Here is a 21,349-nt window from a genome sequence, read left to right on the forward strand (position 1 = left end):
TGGCAGGCATATTCTTTACCACTGTGCCACTGGGGAAGCCCACAGTTTCTGCTGGTACCAGACAAACTAGGTTTTCTGGTTGAAGTATAGAAGATTCTGGCCGGACCTGCAGTTGATGGTGATCTTCCTCTCCTGCAGACACAGCCAAGGAACTTCGAGACTGGGTCATCATGATGTCCCCAGAGACACCTGCAGTCATGATGGAATGGCAATTATACATCGCATCATTCATATATTAAAGCATATATATATAAAATGTAGGGTTTGCTCCTTATCATAACTAATTACACCATTTAAGTAAAATGATTTACTCATTTTGCATGGTAAAATCATCTTTTAATTTTATAAAGATACTTCTTCCCTAAATCTCTCACCTGAGACCCAGAGGGCCAGGAAGATAAGGAGTTAGTTATGGCTGTGGCATTATCTTGCTGCTGTTCACTCGTCTGACACTCAGGCCCTATCTTCAGGAAACCCCTTTAATAGAGCCCTGAGCATCCTGCCTAGAGCTCCAGGAGCCTAGGCAAAGCATCAGAGCATGACATCAAAAGTATGTATGCAGTGAGCTGTGAAGACAAATAATGAACAATGAAAAGAAGGAGACAAAAATATCATATCACCACTCCAGGAAATGTGAGGTCTATGAGAGGCTTGGCAACCAAATTAAAACTGTGATTCCTCAATACCACTCAGCAAAAATTCCTAAATGTAGAATTTTCTTGATATCAGCTGTACTTTCTCAAACCAACTGAAGAAAGCCTAAAAACATAAATTAATTTATGTGCTCAATCTCTCAGTTGTGTCCAACTCTTTGCAACCTCATGGACTGTAGCCCGCTAGGCTCCTCTGTCCATGGAGTTTCCCAGGCAAGATTCTAAGATGCTCTATCCATATTATGGATAGGAGTCCATATTATGGACTCCATATTCCACACGGGTCTTCCATCTTCATCTTCCTGTGTGAATGCTTCTTCATCACGCTTGGGTTCTAATGTCTTCAGTCCAAGAGTCTCTTAGGATCTTGAAAAGATTTTGTTATAGGATGGTGCAATACACAGTTTAAGGAACATAGTATTAATAGGTGCAAGGGTATAAATGGGCATTTGGTCTAGGGAAGACCTCAGCTTCTAAATAAGAAGACCTTGGGGAAAGACAGGAGAGAAAGCATGAGGAGTAACATGTAGAATGCAAGAATATCTAGCATAAATATGTGTAATCTGTTCAGTCGCTCAGTCGTGTCCATTGCTTTGTGACCTCATGGACTGCAGCACACCAGGCTTCCCTGTCCATAGGTCAACTCCTGGAGCTTGCTCAAACTCATGTCCATCGAGTCAGTGATACCATCTAACCATCTCATCCTCTGTCGTCCCCTTCTCCTCCTGTGTTCAATCTTTCCCAGCATCAGGGTCTTTTCAAATGAGTCAGTTCTTTACATCAAGTAGCCAAAGGAATGGCATTTCAGCTTTAGCATCAGTCCTTCTAATAAATATTCAGGACTGATTTCCTTTATAATTGACTGGCTTGATCTGCTTGCAGTCCAAGGGACTCTCAATAGTCTTCTCCAACACCACAGTTCAAAAGCATCAATTTTTCAGTACTCAGCTTTCTTTATAGTCCAACTCTCACATCCATACTTGACTACTGGAAAAACCATAGCTTTGACTAGATGGACCTTTTTCAGTAAAGTAATATCTCTGCTTTTTAATGTGCTGTCTAGATTGGTCATAGCTTTTCTTCCAAGGAGCAAGTGTCTTTTAATTTCATGACTGCAGCCACCATCTGCAGTCATTTTGGACCCCAAGAAAATAAAGTCTGTCACTGTTTCCATTGTTTCCCCATCTATTTCCCCATCTAGATGCCATGATCTTTGTTTCCTGAATGTTGAGTTTTAAGCCAAATTTTTCACTCTCCTCTTTCACTTTCACCAAGAGGTTCTTTAGTTCTTCTTCACTTTCTGCCATAAGGGTGGTGTCATCTGCATATCTGAGGTTATTGAGATTTCTCCTGGCAATCTTGATTCCAGCTTGTGTTTCTTCCAGCCCAGCATTTCACATGATGTACTCTGCATAGAAGTAATACACTGTCTTGACATACTCCTTTCCCAGTATGGAACCAGTCTGTTGATCCATGTCTGGTTCTAACTGTTGCTTATTGACCTGCATACAAGTTTCTCAGGAGGCAAGTAAAGGTGGTCTCGTATTCCCATCTCTTTAAGAATTTTCCAGTTTGTTGTGATCCACACAGTCAAAGTAAGAGCACACAGAATTAGGAAGATGGCTGATATTTCTCAAATGTGCAGATAGAAAATTTCTGATCTTGGCTGGCCTTGATGGAGAGAATGGGACAGACCATACATAAATGCTTAGCTGGAGATGAGAGGTTAGTGATGACAGATACCCAGTGTCTAGTGCTTTCTTTACAAATCATTACTGTGCGCATTTTTATTGCTCTTCTACTTCATAGCATTTCTTGCTTGTACTGCTAATAATTTATCTTACTTAGAGCATCAGAGGATCAAAAAGAAGGTCCCACTGGCCTCCATAATGTCCATAGGTTCTCATTTGAAGAAAGTTATAAAATGTTTAAAGTTTTCAGTGTGTGCCATACCCGAAAGACTCTGCCTTAGTTGGAGAGATAGCATGAAAAGCATGTTTTCAACTCTGAAGGGAGCAAAATCAAACATTCTAATCATAGCATGGTAGGCTGATTGTGTCCTATGGCCTGCATGAAGAAACATTTTCTCTGCAGGCTACTTTGTGTTGCTCTGGCCTGACGTGGGATGCTGGGAACTCATTGCATCTGTGCTGTTACTGAGCTCAACCAGCCCTGCAGCATCGACCAGCCCTGCCCCTCCCCTGCTGATTTGCATGTCCACAGAGCTCAGCCCACTACCCCAGACACTTTCTTATAGTCTGATCACAGCCTGGGCAGGAGCCCGTCCCGGTTAGAACACACAGTGAACATGAGGGCCCCTGGGCAGCTCCTTGGTCTCCTGATGCTCTGGCTCCCAAGAAAGGAGGGAGAACACTAGGGATTTGTGCAGCCCAGTGTGGTCAGTACTACCTGGCCCTTCAGGAAAGTCCTCTTATAACTTGGTTAATCCTGTGGATATATGTTTTCATGTTTCCAATCTCAGGTGCCAAGTGTGACATCCAGGTGACCCAGTCTCCATCCTCCCTATCTGCATCTCTAGGAGATAGTCTCCATCACTTGCCAGGCCAGTCAGAGCATTGACATTAAATTAGCCTGGTATCAACAGAAACCAGGGAAAGCTCCTAAGCTCCTCATCTATGCAGTATCCAGGTCGCCTTCCTGGTTCCCATCCCAGTTCAGCGGCAGTGGATTTGGGATAGATTTCACCCTCACCATCAGCAGCCTGAAGGCTGATGATATTGCAACTTACTACTATCAGCAGGATCACGGTTTACCTCCCACAGTGTCACACACACGAACATAAACCACCCAAGGAAGCAGACGAGTGAGGTTGGGCCGCCCCAGCTACTCCTCCTAGTTCCTCCATCTGTTGAAAACAATGCACAAATACTCTCAGATGCCTCCCCACTTTGAAAGTCACTGGAAGGTTTTGGCAGAAGGGGCAGGAGGCTCCTCAATACACCCTAACCCTCTTTCTTCCTCCACAGCACCAGCAGCACAGACATGGCCAGGTCACTCCTGATTTAACATAAACAGAGATGATTTACCCTGAGGAGCCTGGTTTGGGCTTCCCAGGTGGCTCAGCGGTAAAGAATCCTCCTGCCAATGAAGGAGATGTGGGTTCGATCCCTGGCTTGGGAAGATCCCCTGGAGGAAGAAATGGCAACCCCCTCCAGTATACTTGCCTGGAGAATCCCATGGACTGAGGAGCCTGGCAGGCTACATGGGGTCACAGAAGAGTCAGACACGACTGAGCTGCTGAGCAGGCATGCACACACGCACACAAGGGTTCATGCAGCAAAAAGAAGTCACTCTAGACAGTTCAAACAGAAGTTGTTTAAAGCAAGAAATTAAAGTCTAAAGTACAATATTCACATGCTTGGGGATATGCTAATAAGGGAAGTGGATGCCAGAAATGGAAAATTCCCACATGGTTTCCCCAAAGCCAGAACACGTCTGCTATTGGAGATACAGACTGCCTAACCGTGTGGTCCTCAGACTTGGGTAGGAAACCTAGGGAGAAGGATGTTGATCTTCCTACCTGCCTGGAGCACCTTACTAGGTGATCCTATGGTTCTCACCTCTGTCCATATATTATCCTGCAGAAAGGCTCAGTGGTGAGGAACCGACCTGCCAATGCAGGAGCCACAAGAGACTCCGGTTTGATCCCTGGGTTGGGAAGATCCCCTGGAGAAGGAAATGGCAACCCACTCCAGTATTCTTGCCTGCAAAATTCCATAGGCAGAGGAGTCTGGTGAGCTACAGTCCATGGGGTTGCAAAGAGTCGGACACGACTGAGCATGCATGCACATATATAACCCATGGATAATATTGAAGACTTCTCTTTGGGCTTCCAAATATTAGAGAAGTCCCTCACTGGACAACCCTACATCTGGTCCCACCACTTCATGGCAAATAGACGGGGAAACAATGGAAACAGTGACAGACTTCATTTTCTTGGGCCCTAAAATCACTGCAGATGATGACTGAAGCCATGAAATTAAAAGATACTCCTTGGAAGAAAAGCTATGACAAACCTAGACAGCACATTATAAAACAGAGACATTACTTTGCTGACAAAAGTTCGTCTAGCAAAGTTATAGTTTTTCCAGTAGTCATGTATGGATATGAGATTGGACCATATAAAACGCTGAGCACTGAAGAAATGATACTTTGGAACTGTGATTTGGAGAAGACTCTTGAGAGTCCCTTGGACTGCAAGGAGATCAAACCAGTCAATCCTAAAGGAAATCAACCCTGAATATTCATTGGAAAGACTCATGCTAAAGCTGAAACTCCAATACTTTGGCCACCTGATGCGAAGAGCTGACTCATTTGAAAAGACCCTGATGCTGAGAAAGATTGAAGGCAGGAGGAGAAGGAGACAACAGAGGATGAGATGGTTGGATGCCATCACTGATCCAATGGACATGAGTTTGAACAAGCTCCAGGAGATGGTGAAGGACAGGGAAGCCTGGCATGCAGTGCATGTGGTCACAAAGAGTTGGACATGACTGAGCAACTGAACAGCAACATGGAAGTAAGAGCCAAGAACAAGCCTAGTTTAACCCCACTTAGAAACCAAAGGAGCCAATTTAAGAAAAATCTAGTTTTAGAAGAGGGATTAAACTCACACATTCAATCACAATACTCCCCCTTGTTTAATAACAAAATCATGAAACTTCCCTGGTGGCCCAGGGGCTAAGAATCCATGCTCCCAATGCAGGGGACTTGGGTTCCAACCCTGGTCAAGGAACTAGATCCCACATGCTGCAACTAAAGATCCTTCATGCTGCAACTAAAGATCCTTCATGCTGCAACTAAAGATCTGGCAGGCTGCAATGAAGAAGATTTTGTGTGCCTTGACTAATACCCGGAGCAGTTTTAAATAAATAAATACAAATTTTTTTTTTAACCTAAATTGCAAAAATGATTTTTTAAAGAAATAAACCCAAAGCAAATTCCCTGGCATTCCAGTGGTTAGGACTCCACATTCTCATTGCCAATGGCCCCGGGGTCAATCCTTGATCAAGGAACTGAAATCCACAAGTTTTGTGCTATAATCAGAAAAAAAGAAAGAAAGAAACCCACCAGTACAGGAAGAACAGGGCAGAGACAACAGCAGCAAAATATTAGGTTGTGTGGTAAGCAGCTTAACTGACCCCTGGAGCTGAACAGAGTGGCGGGGCGGGGGGCAGGGGGGCACGGGGTGGGGTGCAGAATTGGAAAGTAGAGTGAGATTGAAATCCTTTTGAAATGGAAGCAGGACATACATATCAAGGGAAGGGGGTAATGCGGGTGAGTGGGTAGAAAAGATCCTGAGCCCAGGTTCTTAGTCAAGATGAGCAAGACTGGGAAGAGGAAGAAGGGGGAAGTGGTCAGAGGGGTGGGAGGGGCCTCTCACTGAGTGGTCCTGAGTCAGCAGAAAGCAGAGTAGAGTGTTCATTAAGGATTTGAGGATTTTGACAACAAAGGCAAAAATGTAAGGAACCAAGCCTGAATTCAGGGACTCCATGGCTGCACGCAGAGCTGGCTCAATCACAGTAGTTGTCCGCGATGGGTTTCTGTGCAGTAGGTTGAGGGGGACACAGGGTTGCATGCCAAGTAGACAGACAAGTGGCCGGGGAACTCCAGGGTAGAGCTTGAAAGGTTCATCACTAGTGTAAAACCAACTGGAAACCACAACATTCAATATGTAAATCTCATTGTCAGAGCTTCTCCAAGGGTTCATAAGCCCTGGTATGTTGCTACTGTTTTCTTTTTCACTCTAGAAAGTAAAAAAAAAAAAAACACCTGCAGCCTTCATGTCTTCGTGGAAACAAGATGTGTGTGTTTGTGTGCACGTTCAGGCACTCAGTGGTGTCTGACTCTTTGCAACTCTATGGGCTGTAGCCTGCCAGGCTCCTCGTCCATTGAATTTCCCAGGCAGGAATACTGGAGTGGGTTGTCATTTCCTCTTTCAGGAGATCTTCCTGCCCCAGGGACTGAACCTGAGTCTCCTGCATCTCCTGCACCAGCAGTCGGATCCTTTACCACTAGCGCCACCTGAAAGCCCCGGAAACAAGATGAGTGTCTACATTTTCCAGAGCGGGACCAGACTTTCAGGTCAGGAGTACAGCTGATGTGTTTGCACGTGGTTAGGCAAAGGACTTTGCTTTTCTCAGCATGTCTTTCTTCAGAAATGGATGGAAACAGACACAGCCCCAAAGCAGCAAAGAAGCAGTGAGTTCTCAAGTGACCTCTGTCTCCCTCCTTCCGGCCAAATGGGGGCCATCCTTGCCCCTTGGGGATTCAAGTCAGATGTCCATTTATGGCACTCTAGCCCGGAGAACAACAATTGATCAGGTTCTGATCACCACTGAATGTGGCTCAAGAATTTCCTCCTCACCTTTTGAAATATCAGCTTAAGTCAAGTACAAAGGACAGACAGTATGATCCTAAAGAGGAAGGAATCAAGCTGAAGCCAAAAGAACCACACCTACTTTGGACTTTACTGTGAATGATGAGCTGGAAAAAATTTTGAACCACAGACTTCTGCATGGATTATCAGACTCAAACATTCAGGAACCAGGTAGGGAAGCCCTCAGTCCTCAAACTTTGCAAAATTGTGTCACTGTGTCTCTGACATGTTGGGTGATTTTCTGTATGGTACTGATGGGAGACAGACCTTTCAAACAGGCTGGTTACTGTGTCAAATTAAAAAAAAAAAAAAAAAAGGTGTTTCTTGAAATGCTAGACCTGAGAACAGTGATCAGAAAGCTTCTCAACAGTTTTCAGGATGACTTATACACGTGTATTTCATCTTTCTCTCTTTCATTTTTTCTTTATCTCCCTAGGACAGAGGATCCTGGTGGGCTACAGTCTATAGGGTTGCAAAGGGTCAAACACGACTGAGCAGCTGAGCACACACACACACCATGAGCAGTTGAGAATTTATTCTAAGAATCTGACTTTGTTGTCAGCCACATGGAAAGCAGCTTTCAGTTCAGTTCAGTTCAGTCGCTCAGTCATTTCCAACTCTTTGCAACCCCATGAAGCAACTTTAGTGATGAGTTTTTTGGAACGCTCGCCTAAATTTTCTGTTTCCATCACTCATGCATAAATCTAAGAGCCCGTCAGACTGGTTTATTGACTCTATTTTTCCTTAGTAAATCAATCTTATCAAGGCCCATCCTGGACACTCCGTAGAATAGTAGGTCCTCACAGATGCTTCTAAGACATCCTTTGCCTTCAAATGATAAACCACATGCACATTAAGGTTCTCAGCCACTTTTCAGTGATCCATGTGATGTTACAGCAAACATCACAACAACCGTTCCCATTGATCCTACTGTGTGTGGTCAAAAAAAACTAGCTTTTGCACAACAGTTCTTATAATAAGCATCTTTTATTAGTAGCAAATTCTGCTTTTAATAGTCATTTACTTACATGCTTCACTTTCAATCTCCTATTTACTCACTTAGGAATATACATTTTTCAGCCCCCACATCACACCCACATGTCCTACACTGGTGAAACAATATCTCCTATACAGAATGGGAAAACTACCTTTTTTGCACTCTTAATTTAAAGATTATTAAAACAGTATTTGAATGACAAGAATTAAACATGTATAGATCATTTAAAAATTATATTTACAATTGCACATGACTGGAGAATGGCGAATGGAGAATTCTACTTGATGATAGCAAACTATCAAAATTGGTACAGCCTTAGTGTTTCTGAAAATCAAAAAATGAATATATTCCCATAATTTTCAAAAATCAAATAATCTACAATAGTACAGTAGAAAGAAAAGACATTGCTCCCCTTTCTTCCACAACAACACACCACCGTAATCAACTTTAGGAGACAAAGCTACAGTCCATCCATAATCAAACAGGAGAACTGATGGCACATTTTCTATGAAGAACCAGTCAGTCTCTGGGTGAGAATAACTTGCCTGAGTGATAGTTTCAGAAATGTATTGGGGAGCGGTCTGTTCTGAAACAGAGCTTTGCTCAATGGTCAGGAAGGGAAAGGGTTTTTGTATAGGAACAAGGTTAAGAGGAACTGTTGTGTTAATAGTTTCGGCCAAGGAACCAAGCTAGAGATCAAAAGTAAGTATTGTTTTCAGCCAATCCTTTGCTGTTTCTGTCTAATTGGTTTACTTTTTGTTCCTTTTTGCCTGTTTTCATTAATTTGGTGTCAGGGCTAAAACAAATTTCATTCCCAGGTTAGGTACAGAGGAGGGGAAGGGAAATTCTTCCATAGGAGGCTAGCTGATGGTAAATTTAAGATTAATTTTAATGTATTTGGGGAAAGGGGCTTGATGCCCCTTAAGGGTAGGTATTTGTACAAGCAGAAATTAGGGGGAATCACCATGGTTCACTTTCGGCCCAGGGACCAGAGTGGAGATCAAACGTGAGTAAATTTTTGTTCAATTGTTTGTGAGACTTTATCCTGTTGTATCAGTTGTGCAAGTTTGTGACATTTTGGTTACATGAGCCATGCCTGGTGTCCCAAAAAGCAAAAGACAGAAAATCAGAAGATAGTCAATTTTTAAGCTGAACAGACAGCCAAATCATTGAATTTGTAAGGAGAGTAGGTTTGTGGACAGAAAGGGGGAGAAATGACTGGATTTTTCTGTGGATTGGGCTTTTTCCTGTAATTGGCTTCAGAAGGAGGTTTTTGTTAAGGGGGATATGTCAGGGACGCGGCGGGACCAAGGTGGAAAGCAAACGTAAGTGCACTTTTCAATTCCTTTTTCTTATAGAGCTGTGAAATTTGGGGGGTTTAATGCTTGGGATATGAGTTGAGGTCAGTTTTGAAGAGAATGGGATTCTTCTGAAAAATCAGATGAGTCAGGGGCTGGAAATCAGTTTGTCTCAAGGAAGAGCAAAGAGCTAGTTAGTTGATGTGGCACCTAAATGGCCAGATTTTCTCTGTATTTGACCATTGAAAGAGATTAGCAGCAAAAAGCAGTTTTTGTTGAGAGCAAACCAAGTTAAATCTGTGGATCATCTTTGGCCAAGGGACACATCTGGGGATTAGACGTAAATAATTTTTCTCTATTACCTTCTGAGATGTGGGTCTAAATGCCAGTATGGACTTTTAGAGGCTTAAGTATGAGTTTTGTGGAGATGGGTAAATGAGAATATTTCAGATTTATTATTAGTTTGAAAAGTTAAACTCAGCTCCAAACTGGATTTGTAGACAAAAAAGATTAATTTAATCTAAACCAAATGACTCAAAGGGGAAAAAAAATAAGTGTCGATGAAAAAGGACACTTTTTCAAAGATAAAGATGTTTAGCTTTTAAAAATCATAACAGAGACTTAAATTTTTTACATCTTAAGATTTGTAGAATGTCCCCGGGATAGGATATTAAAATTTTTTCAAATATCTCCTTAAAAAGGAGTCTTTGCAGCTCTAAAGAGCCAAAGTGAATTAATTTTCATTGAGATTTGCCAAATATTGTACTGATTTTTGCTAGATGTACAAAACAGAAAAATAGAGAAATGTGTTTGTCTTCTCTCTCTGTCTGACAAATTATTTTATACCAACAAAAATTAACGGAATGCACTAAAAAATCAGTAAGACATTAGAAAAATATACTTATCTATGTTAAAGTTTCTGCTTGATTGAGAATCAGCAGCTATGTTATTTTTAGAGTCTAAAATGAGTGATAAACTGTCAATATTCAGAAATGCTATAGGGGTTCTATACCTTGACAGATTACTCTTTAAAAAACAAATTTCTGTATTAGACTATAGTGAAAATGTATAAATACATCTCCTCTTATAAATGAAGGAAAGAGGGTTATTCCTAAAAGCTCAGCTTTGAAGAAATTTAAGTGAAGAAGAATAAAATAATTGCACTTTTTAGATGCTCACAGATGTTAAAAAGATAGGAGATACTTTAATGAGTATGATTTTTGTTATTACTTGGTGGTGTCTTTGTACCGCTGTGGAGGCCGTGGCCCTGCTACCGTGGTCTGCAGACCTCGCGGTTGTCTTTAAACTTCGGGGCGGTCTTCTTTGGTGATTGAAGGACATTGGCGACCAGGCCCCTGGGCTCTAGTGGCCGCGCACCTGGCCGCTAAAGGCCGCGCAAGGCATGGCCAACCCTGTGATCGCCCATTCAGCTGTGTTATGGCCCGCTTTCCTGACACAGTGATACGAATCATGTCGCTAACAGTAGAGAACAGAAATGTGATGGATGCAAGCTAACATGGGGAAAATAGGGAGAAGCCTGATTTTTATCAGCAATTACAAAAATAAATTTTATATTATTGTATCTGCTTGATAAAAATTTCCAATAGGGGACTATAAAGAACTTAGTTATTTTTTCAGTGATCTATTCATGGGGTCGCAAAGAGTCGGACACAACTGAGCGACTGAACTGAACTGAACTGATAATTATTTCAATATCCTCTCGTGAAATATATTTATGTAATAAATGTTCAATCAAAATGAAATATATATAAAAGTTAACATTATATATTTATTTATATATATATATGTAAATCTCTATATATACATATAACTCTTTTAGGGCAAAACTCACACCAGCAAAAATCTAACTGAAGACTAGCAACCTGGCCATTCAGGTTTTGATTAGTTAACTTACTAAGTTAAAAGTTCAAACTAAATATCATTATAGGTATTTGCTGGAAAAAAAATTAGATAAATTTGTGATGTTTTTAATTTTCAGAAATGTAATGGCTTCAGTAAGATTATATTTCAGGTGTACAAAATATCTAAATGTATATAAATGCCATTGATAAAAACTCAATGGCATTTTTTATAAAAAATAGAAAAGTATTTTCCAACCCCCTCATTCCATGATAGAAAATTTTTAATCTGGGTGTTTTACCGTTTAAAATTATTTTAAATTTTGTTATTGTCGTTGTTGTTTACTCTGGCTAATTTCAAAAGTGATACTTGAAAAAGATTATTTTTGGTTTGCAGACAACCTGACAGGACTATTTTAGGGACATTTTAAAACTCTTTTCAAACTGTTTAAACTATGTAAGTATTTTAAACTCTTCTAAAATAATTTAGAGCCTTTTAAAAATCTTTCAATTAATTTTAAACTCTATTAAAAAGTTAATACGAGGTCTTACAAGAATTTCCATGTCAAATATGATAATTGTTTAATATTTTAATGCAAGATAGAATGTTTAAAGCCATCAAGAATTGACCCAAATAGGAGTATCTTCATAGAATATTTCATCTCCTTTTTTTCTAGAATTCATCTTCTTTTACTGCATAGGCTATTTTATAAAATTCTCTGAAAAAAATTAATACAAAGGTTAAAAAGAAAGGAGAATATCAAAACATTAAAAAATCAGTATCTGATATTGAACTGCTTGGTTAACATGGAGGTTTATAGCTTTATAAAATCTGTTCACTGATCTGTGACTTCTCCCAGCAAAGAATTCTTTATTTGTTATTTAATTCACTCTCTCCCATTTAAGAACTCAAAGGCCCACCAAGGGGATTTCTATCAGGCCATCTGACAGCTGCTCAGAAGTGAAGCTCATCAGTTTCTCCTGCACAGGTGGCTGAAATTACAGTTGACCCTACGAGTCTGCCTGAGACTTGCCCCATATGGTGACAGTCATAAGGCCAGGGCTGGGGGGTCTCCCTTTGAGGCCTTTTGCAAGGAGTGGGAGAGTTGCTGGCCTGATCACAGAGGGTGAAGGGGTTCACACGCACACACTTGGACCCAGACTCAGAGTTTAGGGCTCACCCATGAAGGGTGGGTCTGACCCCAACATGGCCAAAGGAAGCCCAGGAAGTGGAAGACAGCCTGACATCACAGCTCAGGACTAGGAGAGGCAAGGGGGAAGTGATCTTGTTAGATCTGTTCTCACTTCTAAACTCCAAGAGGGTCTGATGAAGTGGTTTTGTTTCTTGGCCTCTTGCACTGGGTTCCCTTGTAGGAGGCAGGGAACACAGATGAAGGAAAGAAAGCATAAGGTCAGAAAACTTAAAACTCTTTTCAAACTGCTCAAAATATTTAAGTATTTTAAACTGTTCTAAAATTATTTAGGGCTTAAAAAAAATCTTTTAATGAATTTTTAAATTCCATTAAAAAGTTGATAGGGCTTCCCTGATGGCTCAGCCAGTAAAGAATCTGCCTGCAATGTGGGAAACCTGGGTTTGATCCCTAGGTTGGGACAATCCCCTGGAAGATATAAGAACTTACAAGAATTTCTATATCAAATATGTTAATTATTTAATATCTTAATGCAGGAGAGAATGTTTAAAGCTATCAAGGATTGACCCAAAGAGGAGTATCTTCATAGGATATTTCACTTCATTTTTTTCTAAAATTCATATTATTTTGCAGCCTTAGAATAGCTGCAAAGAGTACAAAAAATTCAGAGCTTTCTTAAGGAGTAGGGGGCTACAGAAAAACTCAAAATCATGGCAATTGTGAGTTTGCTTCCTGACTTCCTGGGTGGCCTCTGGATACTAGAAAAAGAGCATGCGGCTCTCTGCACATCTGTCTCTTGCATTTCCAAGGTCACCCCCAGACAGTGCACCCCAGTAGACAAATTCACTGTTACTTAAACACCCTTCTCTGTTCTTCCTTCCTCAGGGTCTGATGCTCAGCCATCCGTCTTCCTCTTCAAACCATCTGACGAACAGCTGAAGACCGGAACTGTCTCTGTCGTGTGCTTGGTGAATGATTTCTACCCCAAAGATATCAGTGTCAAGTGGAGAGTGGATGGGGTTACCCAGAACAGCAACTTCCAGAACAGTTTCACAGACCAGGACAGCAAGAAAAGCACCTACAGCCTCAGCAGCACCCTGACTCTGTCCAGCTCAGAGTACCAAAGCCATAACGCCTATGCGTGTGAGGTCAGCCACAAGAGCCTGACTACCGCCCTCGTGAAGAGCTTCAATAAGAACGAATGTTAGAGCGAGAGGTCTACAGGCTCCCCACTCACCTGTGCTGATTTGGTCCCAGCCCCTCACCCCTCCTCAGGCCCTGTTTCCACAGATCAACCCCTATTGCCATCCTCTGACCCATCTCCCCACCTCATCCCCTTCCCCCTCTTTGGCTTTAATCATGCTAATGTTGGGGGAACAATGAATAAATAAAGTAAATCTTTGCACCTGTAATTTCTCTCTCCTTTCTGATTTAAGGGTTTTGTTCTGTTTTTTTAATTTTTTGGGGGGTGAGGAGCTGCTGCACTGGGTCTACCCACTCCAGTGTACTTGCCTGGAGAATCCCATGGACAGTGGAGGCTGGTAAGCAATAGTCCATAGGGCTACAAAGAGTTGGACTCAACTGAAGGGGCTTAGCACACATGCACACACTGGGTCTTTGTTGCTGCACGAGTTTCTATAGTTGCAAAGAGCAGGGGCTACTCTCTAGTTGCAGTGAAGGGGCTTCTCGCTGAGGTGATTTCTCTTGTTGTGGAGCATGGGTTCTAGAGCATGCGAGCCTCGGTTGTTGCAGCACATGGGCTCAGTAGTTGCCCAGCCACAGCATGTGGAATCTTCCTGGACCAAGGATGAAACCCAAGTCCCCTGCTTTGGCAGGCAGATTCTCAACCACTGGAGCACCAGGGAAGTTCCTTGATTAAAGGTTTTTAAACACTGTTTTTCTAATGACCTGGTTTATCTTCTAAGGAACTAAATATTGAGTTGATAAAAACCATACCATCATTTATAAAAATCATCAGCCTCCATTCTAGCCTACCCTACTTTAGCTACAAGACACTCTTTCATGAAACACATAAGCCATCTATATTCATAGCCCTCTCCTGGGCCATAGTATGAGAGACTTGCTTCTTCTTTTTTTTTTTTTTTTTTACTATTGAAATATAGTTGATTTACAATGTTGTGTTAGTTTCAGGTGTACAGCAAAGTGATTCACTTGTCCATATACATATATGCACTCTTTTTTAGATGTTGTTCCCATACAGATCGTCATAGGGTATAGAGTACAGTTTCCTGGACTATACAATAAGTTTTCCTTAGTTATATATGTCATTGGGATTGAGTTGAGACTCTTGCCTCTTTGATTTCCCCTTCTCAGCAGGCTTCAGAGCCCTTTTCAGGGTGATGGTTCTTATGATCACATAGTCTTTCATCCAGTTGAATCTAATTTACCAACAGAAAATCTTTCAAAAGAATGTAATGGCTAGAAACAGAGTCATTCATTGTGACAAAACAATGATAATAATGTAGGTGAAGCAGCAATAGGGAAATATTTAAGTCCATTATGGCACTTTGACTTAAGGGAATACGATGCCTTCATTACATTTTAAATACAATACATATTGAGGGTCTCCTATCTACCAAGGACCACATTAAATGTTTCCACAACCTAATTTAGTTCTTACTACACTACACAGTTAAAATGAAAGAATGTGAAAGTTGCTCAGTTGTGTCCAATTCTTTGTGACCCCATTACAGTCCATAGAATTCTCCAGGCCAGAATACTGCAGTGGATAGCTGTTCCCTTCTCCAGGAGCTCTTCCCAACCCAAGGATAGAATCCAGGCCTGCCGCATTGCAGGTGGTTTCTTTATCACTGAGCCACCAGGGAAGCCCAAGAATATAGGAGTGGGTAGCCTATCCCTTCTCCCGTGGATCTTCCTGACCCAGAAACCCAATCGGGGTCTCCTTCATTGCAGGCGGATTCTTTACCAGCTGAGCTACCAGAAAACACAGTTAAAACACAAAATCTTTATTAAAGTGTAAGTCAGGTTCTATATAGCTGAGAGATATTCATACCCTAATACCTACCAATCCTGCCCTTGAATGAACATGTCCCTGCCCACCAAAAAAACTTATGTAAGAATTTTTCAGAGCATCTTCATTCATAAAAGCCCCAAACTAGAAACAACCCAAATGTCCACCAACAGTAGAATGAGTCATTAAAGTGTACCATGTTTGTATATTAAACAATAACTATACCAAACAATATAGATAACTCTCATAAGCATGACAATCAGCAAAAGAAACCAGACACAAAAGATATGCCCTGTATTTTCATCTATGAAGAGTTCAAAACCAGGAAAAATACAATTAGAAATTGGGATAGGAATTAATTTGGGCTGAGACAGTGCCTAAGAGGGCTTCCCTTGTGGCTCAGCTGGTAAAGAATCTGCCTGCAATGTGGGAGACCTGGGTTCTATCCCTGGGTGGGGAAGGGAAAGGCTACCTACTCCAGTATTCTGGCCTGAGAATTCCATGGACTACAGTGCATGGGGTCACAGAGAGTCGGACATGACTATATAAGATGGGGCTTCTTGTATTCTTGGTAATGTGAAGCATGCCATTTTGTGAAAATGTATTGAGCTGTGAAATTATAATCTGTGCACAATTCTGTATATGCATTCTACTTCAAGATAAGCTCACATAAATATCTTATACCCAATTTACAGGCAAGAGAGGCTAAGAGGAATAAGTAATAGGTCAAAGCCACACAGATGGTAAATGGTGGGCCAAGGATCAAATTCCCTCCTGCCTAATTCTGCTCTCTTGACACCCATACAATTCTGCCTTCCGGAGCTTAGGGTACTGCACAGAACAGAAGGTCAAATGCTACCTCCTCAGGGACTTCTCCATTTGGAAGTCAGAGGCATACACACATAAGTAGCAATGGAACGGAACAGATGTTCAACTATGGGCAAAAGAATGTAGTTAACCTGATCCAGATATTAGGATCCCATGAATGAAAGGTTATGTGTTTGGGAAGTGGGGAGGTCAGGAGGAGGCCACATGTAAAACCAACCTTGACTCTCTTCCCCCACTTCTGTGCAGGCATCCTAGACTCTCCCATCTCACCTACTTATCCATCCAACAAACATTTACTGAGCACTTTTTTCAGCTGATACCCTGAAAGGTACACAGGTAACTAAGATGGTGTCCTTTCCCTCAAGAACTTTATAATTGAGTTTTTCTTCCATTTTTTTCCTTTCCTTTGTCAGTACTGGAGCAAGTAGGAAAGGACTCTCATGGGAAAAGAGGGTAGGGAGACAACAATGACATTGTACATCTTGAGAATATTTATTATTATCAAGTCTCTGAAATTTTGGAGGTCTGAACAGAGTTCAGAAAGACTCATCAAGGTCCCTTCAAATGACATAAACTTTCTCATCCATCTCTGGAGGCAAAACTCAACAGTCAATAGCATCTCTGATCCCATGCAAGGGTCTTTTCATAAAGCAAAACTTTGATGACAGACCTGCTATGACTCAAGGAAGTAGAAACAGGTATTATGTATTGAACTGTATCCTACAAAAAGATATGTTCAAATTCCAGCTCGCATTCCTATAAAAGTGACTTCATTTGGGAATAGGGTTCTTGCAGATGTAATCAAATTAAAGTGAGATTATACTGAAATGCTGGTAAAGATGCAGTGAAACTGGATCTTTCATCCATTGCTGGTGGAAATGTAAGATGATACAGGCAACACTAGAAAATAGCTTGCTGGTTTCCTAAAAAACTAAGCAAAATACACCAGTAATTGCATTCCACAGCATTTATCCCCAAGAAATGAGAAAGTACGCATACACAAAACCCTGTTCGTAGTTATTCATGACAGTTTTGTATGTAATAACTGAAAACCACTGACATGGCCCCCTATACATGACTCGAAAGGTGACTCTGCAGATCCTTCAACATCCCTCTCAATAATAAGCTGAACAAATTGTGATATATCCATTTCATGGATACCATGTAACAATAAAAAGAAACAAAACACTGATATATATGCAACAACTAGGATGATCCTGAAGTGTACTATCAGTTCAGTTCAGCCGCTCAGTCGCGTCCGACTCTTTGCGACCCCATGAATTGCAGCACACCAGGCCTCCCTGTCCATCACCATCTCCCGGAGTTCACTCAGACTCATGTCCACCGAGTCAGTGATGCCATCCAGCCATCCCATCCTCTGTCATCCCCTTCTCCTGCCCCCAATCCCTCCCAGCATCAGAGTCTTTTCCAATGAGTCAACTCTTCGCACGAGGTGGAGAGTGGAAAAAAAAAAAAAAAGCCAGTCTCAACAGGTCACATAGTACAAGATTCTTTTTACGTAACATTATTGTTGTTGTTGTTCAGTCGCTCAGTCATGTCTGACTCTTTGTGACCCCATGGACTGCAGCACGCCAGGCTTCCCTGTCTTTTACCACCTCCCAAAGCTTGCTCAAACTCATGTCCATCGAGTCGGTGATGCCATTCAACCATCTCATCCTCTGTCATCCCCTTCTCCTCCTGCCATCAATCTTTCGCAGCATCAGAGTCTTTTCTAATGAGTCGGCTGTTCACATCAGGTTGCCTAAATATGGGAGCTTCAGAATCAGTCCTTCAGTGAATATTCAGGGTTGATTTCCTTTAGGATTGACTGGTTGGATTTTCTTGCAATCCAAGGGACTCTCGAGAGTCTTCTCCAACACCACAGTTCAAAAGCATCAATTCTTCTGCACTCAGCCCTCTTGAAATTATATTATCGAGGTGAAGAACAGATTACTGGTTGCCAGGGGTGAGGGATGGTGGGGGAAAAGAAGACTGAATGTAACTATAAAGGGAGACTTTGGAGGGCATCCTTGGTGGTCTAGGGGTTAAAAATCCACCTGCCAATGCAGGGGACTCAGGTTCAATCCTTTCTCTGGAGTTTTCCACATGCTGTGAGGCAACGAAGCCTATGCACCACAACTGCAGAGCCCAAGCTCACTCTACAGAGCCTGTGCTCTGCAACAAGAGAAGCACCACAGTAAGAAGCCTGCATACCGCAACTCAGGAGGAGCACCAGCACATCCAGGTTTGCCACAGCTGCAACTAGAGAAGGCCCCAGTGCAGCAACCAAGACCCAGTGCCTCAATAGTTAATTAATTAATTTAAAATTTTTAAAATATGGGAAGAAATTGGTGATAAGGGAATAATCCTATTTCTGGATTGCAGTAGTGGTTACATACATCTAGAAATGTGATAGGGCTTCTCTGGTGGCTCAGACAGTAAAGAATCTGCCTGCAATGCAGCAGACGTGGGTTGGATCCCTGGCTCGGGAAGATCTCCTGGAAAAGGGAATGGCAACCCACTCCAGTATTCTTGCCTGGAGAATCCCATGGACAGAGGAGCCTGGCGGGCTATAGTCCATGGGGTCTCAAAGAGTCAGGCACAACTGAGTGACTAACAGTTCCACTTTCAGACATATGATTAAATGACATAGCATGATACATACACATTGTAGCAACGTCACATTGCTGAGGTGGATATTGTGCTGTAATTATGTAAGAAGTAACCACTGGGGGAAATGGGTGAAGAGCACACCAGACATCTATGTTCTGTCATTGCAGCTTCCTGTTAATCTCTAATTTTTTCAAAATAATTTCTTTTTAAGTGAGGTCATTTTGAATTAGGGTGGTCCCTAAATCCAATGCCCGGTGTCCTTCTATAAAGAGATTAGAGATGCAGTGACACACAGGGAGAAGGTCATTGGTGATGAAAGCAAAGACTGGAATAAAGCCACTGCAAGGCACCCCACTCCAGTACTCTTGCCTGGAAAATCCCATGGATGGAAGAGCCTGGTGGGCTGCGGTCCATGGGGTCTCGAAGAGTTGGACACAACTGAGCCACTTCACTTTCCCTTTTCACTTTCATGCATTGGAGAAGGAAATGGCAACCCACTCCAGTGTTCTTGCCTGGAGAATCCCAGGGACAGGGGAGCCTGGTGGGCTGCCGTCTATGGGGTCGCACAGAGTCGGACACGACTGAAGTGACTTAGCAGCAGTAGCAGCAGCAAGGTAATTCACATCAAGGATCACTGTGCGTGCCTGTGTGCTCAGTCGCTTCAGCTGTGCCAGACTCCACCAGGCTCCTCAGTACATAAGATTCTCTAGGCAAGAATACTAGAGTGGGTTGCTGTGCCCTCCTCCAAGGGATCTTCCCAACCCAGGGATCCAACCCATGTCTCCCGCATTGCAGGTGGTTTCTTTACCACTGAGCCACCAAGAAAAGCTAGCAAGGAGGCCTGTGGTGGCTTCTGCCTCAGAGCTTCAAGCAGGAATCACTTTAATTTCAGGCTTCTGGCCTCCAGAACTGAATAAATTTTTGTCGTTTCAAGTCACCAAGTTCATGTATCTGGTTGGCCAAAAAGTTCATTCTGGTTTGCCCGTACCATCTTATGAAACTATTTAGCCAACCCAATACTTTGTTGGGCTTCCTTGGTGGCTCAACGGTAAAGAATCCACCAGCCAATGTAGGGGTCGAGAGGACTCCCCGGAGGAGGAAATGGCAACCCACTCTTGTATTCTTGCCTAGGGAATCCCATGGACAGAGGAGTCTGGCAGGTTACAGTCCATGGGGTTGGGCATGACTTAGCAACTGAAGAACAACAACAAATGCTTTGTCACAGCAGCCCAAGCAAACTAACATAATGGTGATAACAGGGATGAGAGTTCAGTTCTCAACAAACTTCCACCTGTACAGATGAGTGAGTCAACATCAGAAAATCATTAATGCTCTTACTGTTTAATAGGACAAGGAAGCTGAGTCAGCCCTATGAGAGGACAGCACCAGAAAGGAGAATGGTTTAAGGGAATTGAAAAAACCAATAGACTATAGGTCTGTGGCACCTTCTATGGGAAGAAGATGCCTGGCAGCCACGTGAGCTCACTAAAATCCAGCGTCTCAAGAAAATACAAAGAGACTTACTAGGTTGGGGGACACAATGAAAGAGCTAGGTCTTGGAATTGTTGGTGCTTGGACCAGGTACAGTGTAAAGAAACAAACAGACAAGCATCTATCTTCACTTCCTCTTTCCCGTTCCTCTTTCCTTGCTTATCCTCCGTAGATCAGCATTTGCTGCTGCTTCCTCCTCCTCTACCTCCCTTTTGGTCCCCCAGTTCTTTCTCTCCACCATCCATTTCTTGATTGTTTTTTTGTTACTATTTCTTGACTCATCCTCTTTTCTCTCTTTCATTTTATCCAAATGATACATGTAATTATCAACTTGCTGAAGAACCTATGGGCATGTGTTAGCATTAAATCTAAGACCCATGGTTAATTCTGGAATACTTTTTTCTTATTAAAAAAAAAGTTAATAGAAAGGTACAGCACAGTTTTGAAGCTACTCTAATGTACTCTAATATAGACATTAGAGTTGGAAAAAAAGACTCCAGGATCCACAATCCATAGCTTTGTCTTAATATAATGCAAATGTCTTTTATCATGCAAACCCAGAGGGGAAATGATACATCCAAGAGTACTTGGGGTGGTGCGATGTGTGGAACTGGTGGCTTAGGAGTGGTGGGTGGAAGTAGTGGGTTAGCTATTGGACTATCCCAATCTTATGACACTAAATATTTATTATTATTCTAAACCCACTCCCAACTACCAGGAAGTTTTGGTTCTTTTAACTGTGTCTTAGTGTATATGCAATCCACATGCTGCTCTCAAGATATCCAATTATTTTTATTCCCAAATAGGTGATGCCCAGCTCCATGCCATAGATGTGGACCTCTTTATTCTCACAAATGATTGATATTTCATGCTTAGTAAGTCTTGAACACTGTTGAAACGCTGTCTCTGCCCAGGAAAAGATTACCAGCCTGGCTGAAGGTGGGGGTATGCCAGTGTAGGGCCCTCCAAGTTTTCCTTGAGAGACTTCCTTTTCTCATTTTTTAATTCACTATTGATTGAATGCCTAAACTATTGCTGGCACTGTTTTAGATGCTGGAGATACAACA

The 21,349-nt window shown here is 42.1% G+C and overlaps 1 protein-coding gene across 1 annotated transcript in view; it reads left to right on the top strand.

Moving 5' to 3' along the window:
• The window catches only part of LOC120851471 (immunoglobulin kappa light chain-like), a 34,966-nt gene extending 21,196 nt beyond the window's left edge, over positions 1-13,770 (top strand). The window contains exons 3-4 of the mRNA XM_040224250.1: positions 8,721-8,752; positions 13,244-13,770. Coding sequence (XP_040080184.1) covers positions 8,721-8,752; positions 13,244-13,566 — 355 coding nt within the window. The 3' untranslated portion in view covers positions 13,567-13,770. The remainder of the gene's footprint in view (positions 1-8,720; positions 8,753-13,243) is intronic.
• Positions 13,771-21,349: the final 7,579 nt, after the last annotated feature.

This window comes from Oryx dammah, unplaced genomic scaffold (genome assembly GCF_014754425.2).
Source record: "Oryx dammah isolate SB20612 unplaced genomic scaffold, SCBI_Odam_1.1 HiC_scaffold_25, whole genome shotgun sequence".
Taxonomy (NCBI): domain Eukaryota; kingdom Metazoa; phylum Chordata; class Mammalia; order Artiodactyla; family Bovidae; genus Oryx; species Oryx dammah.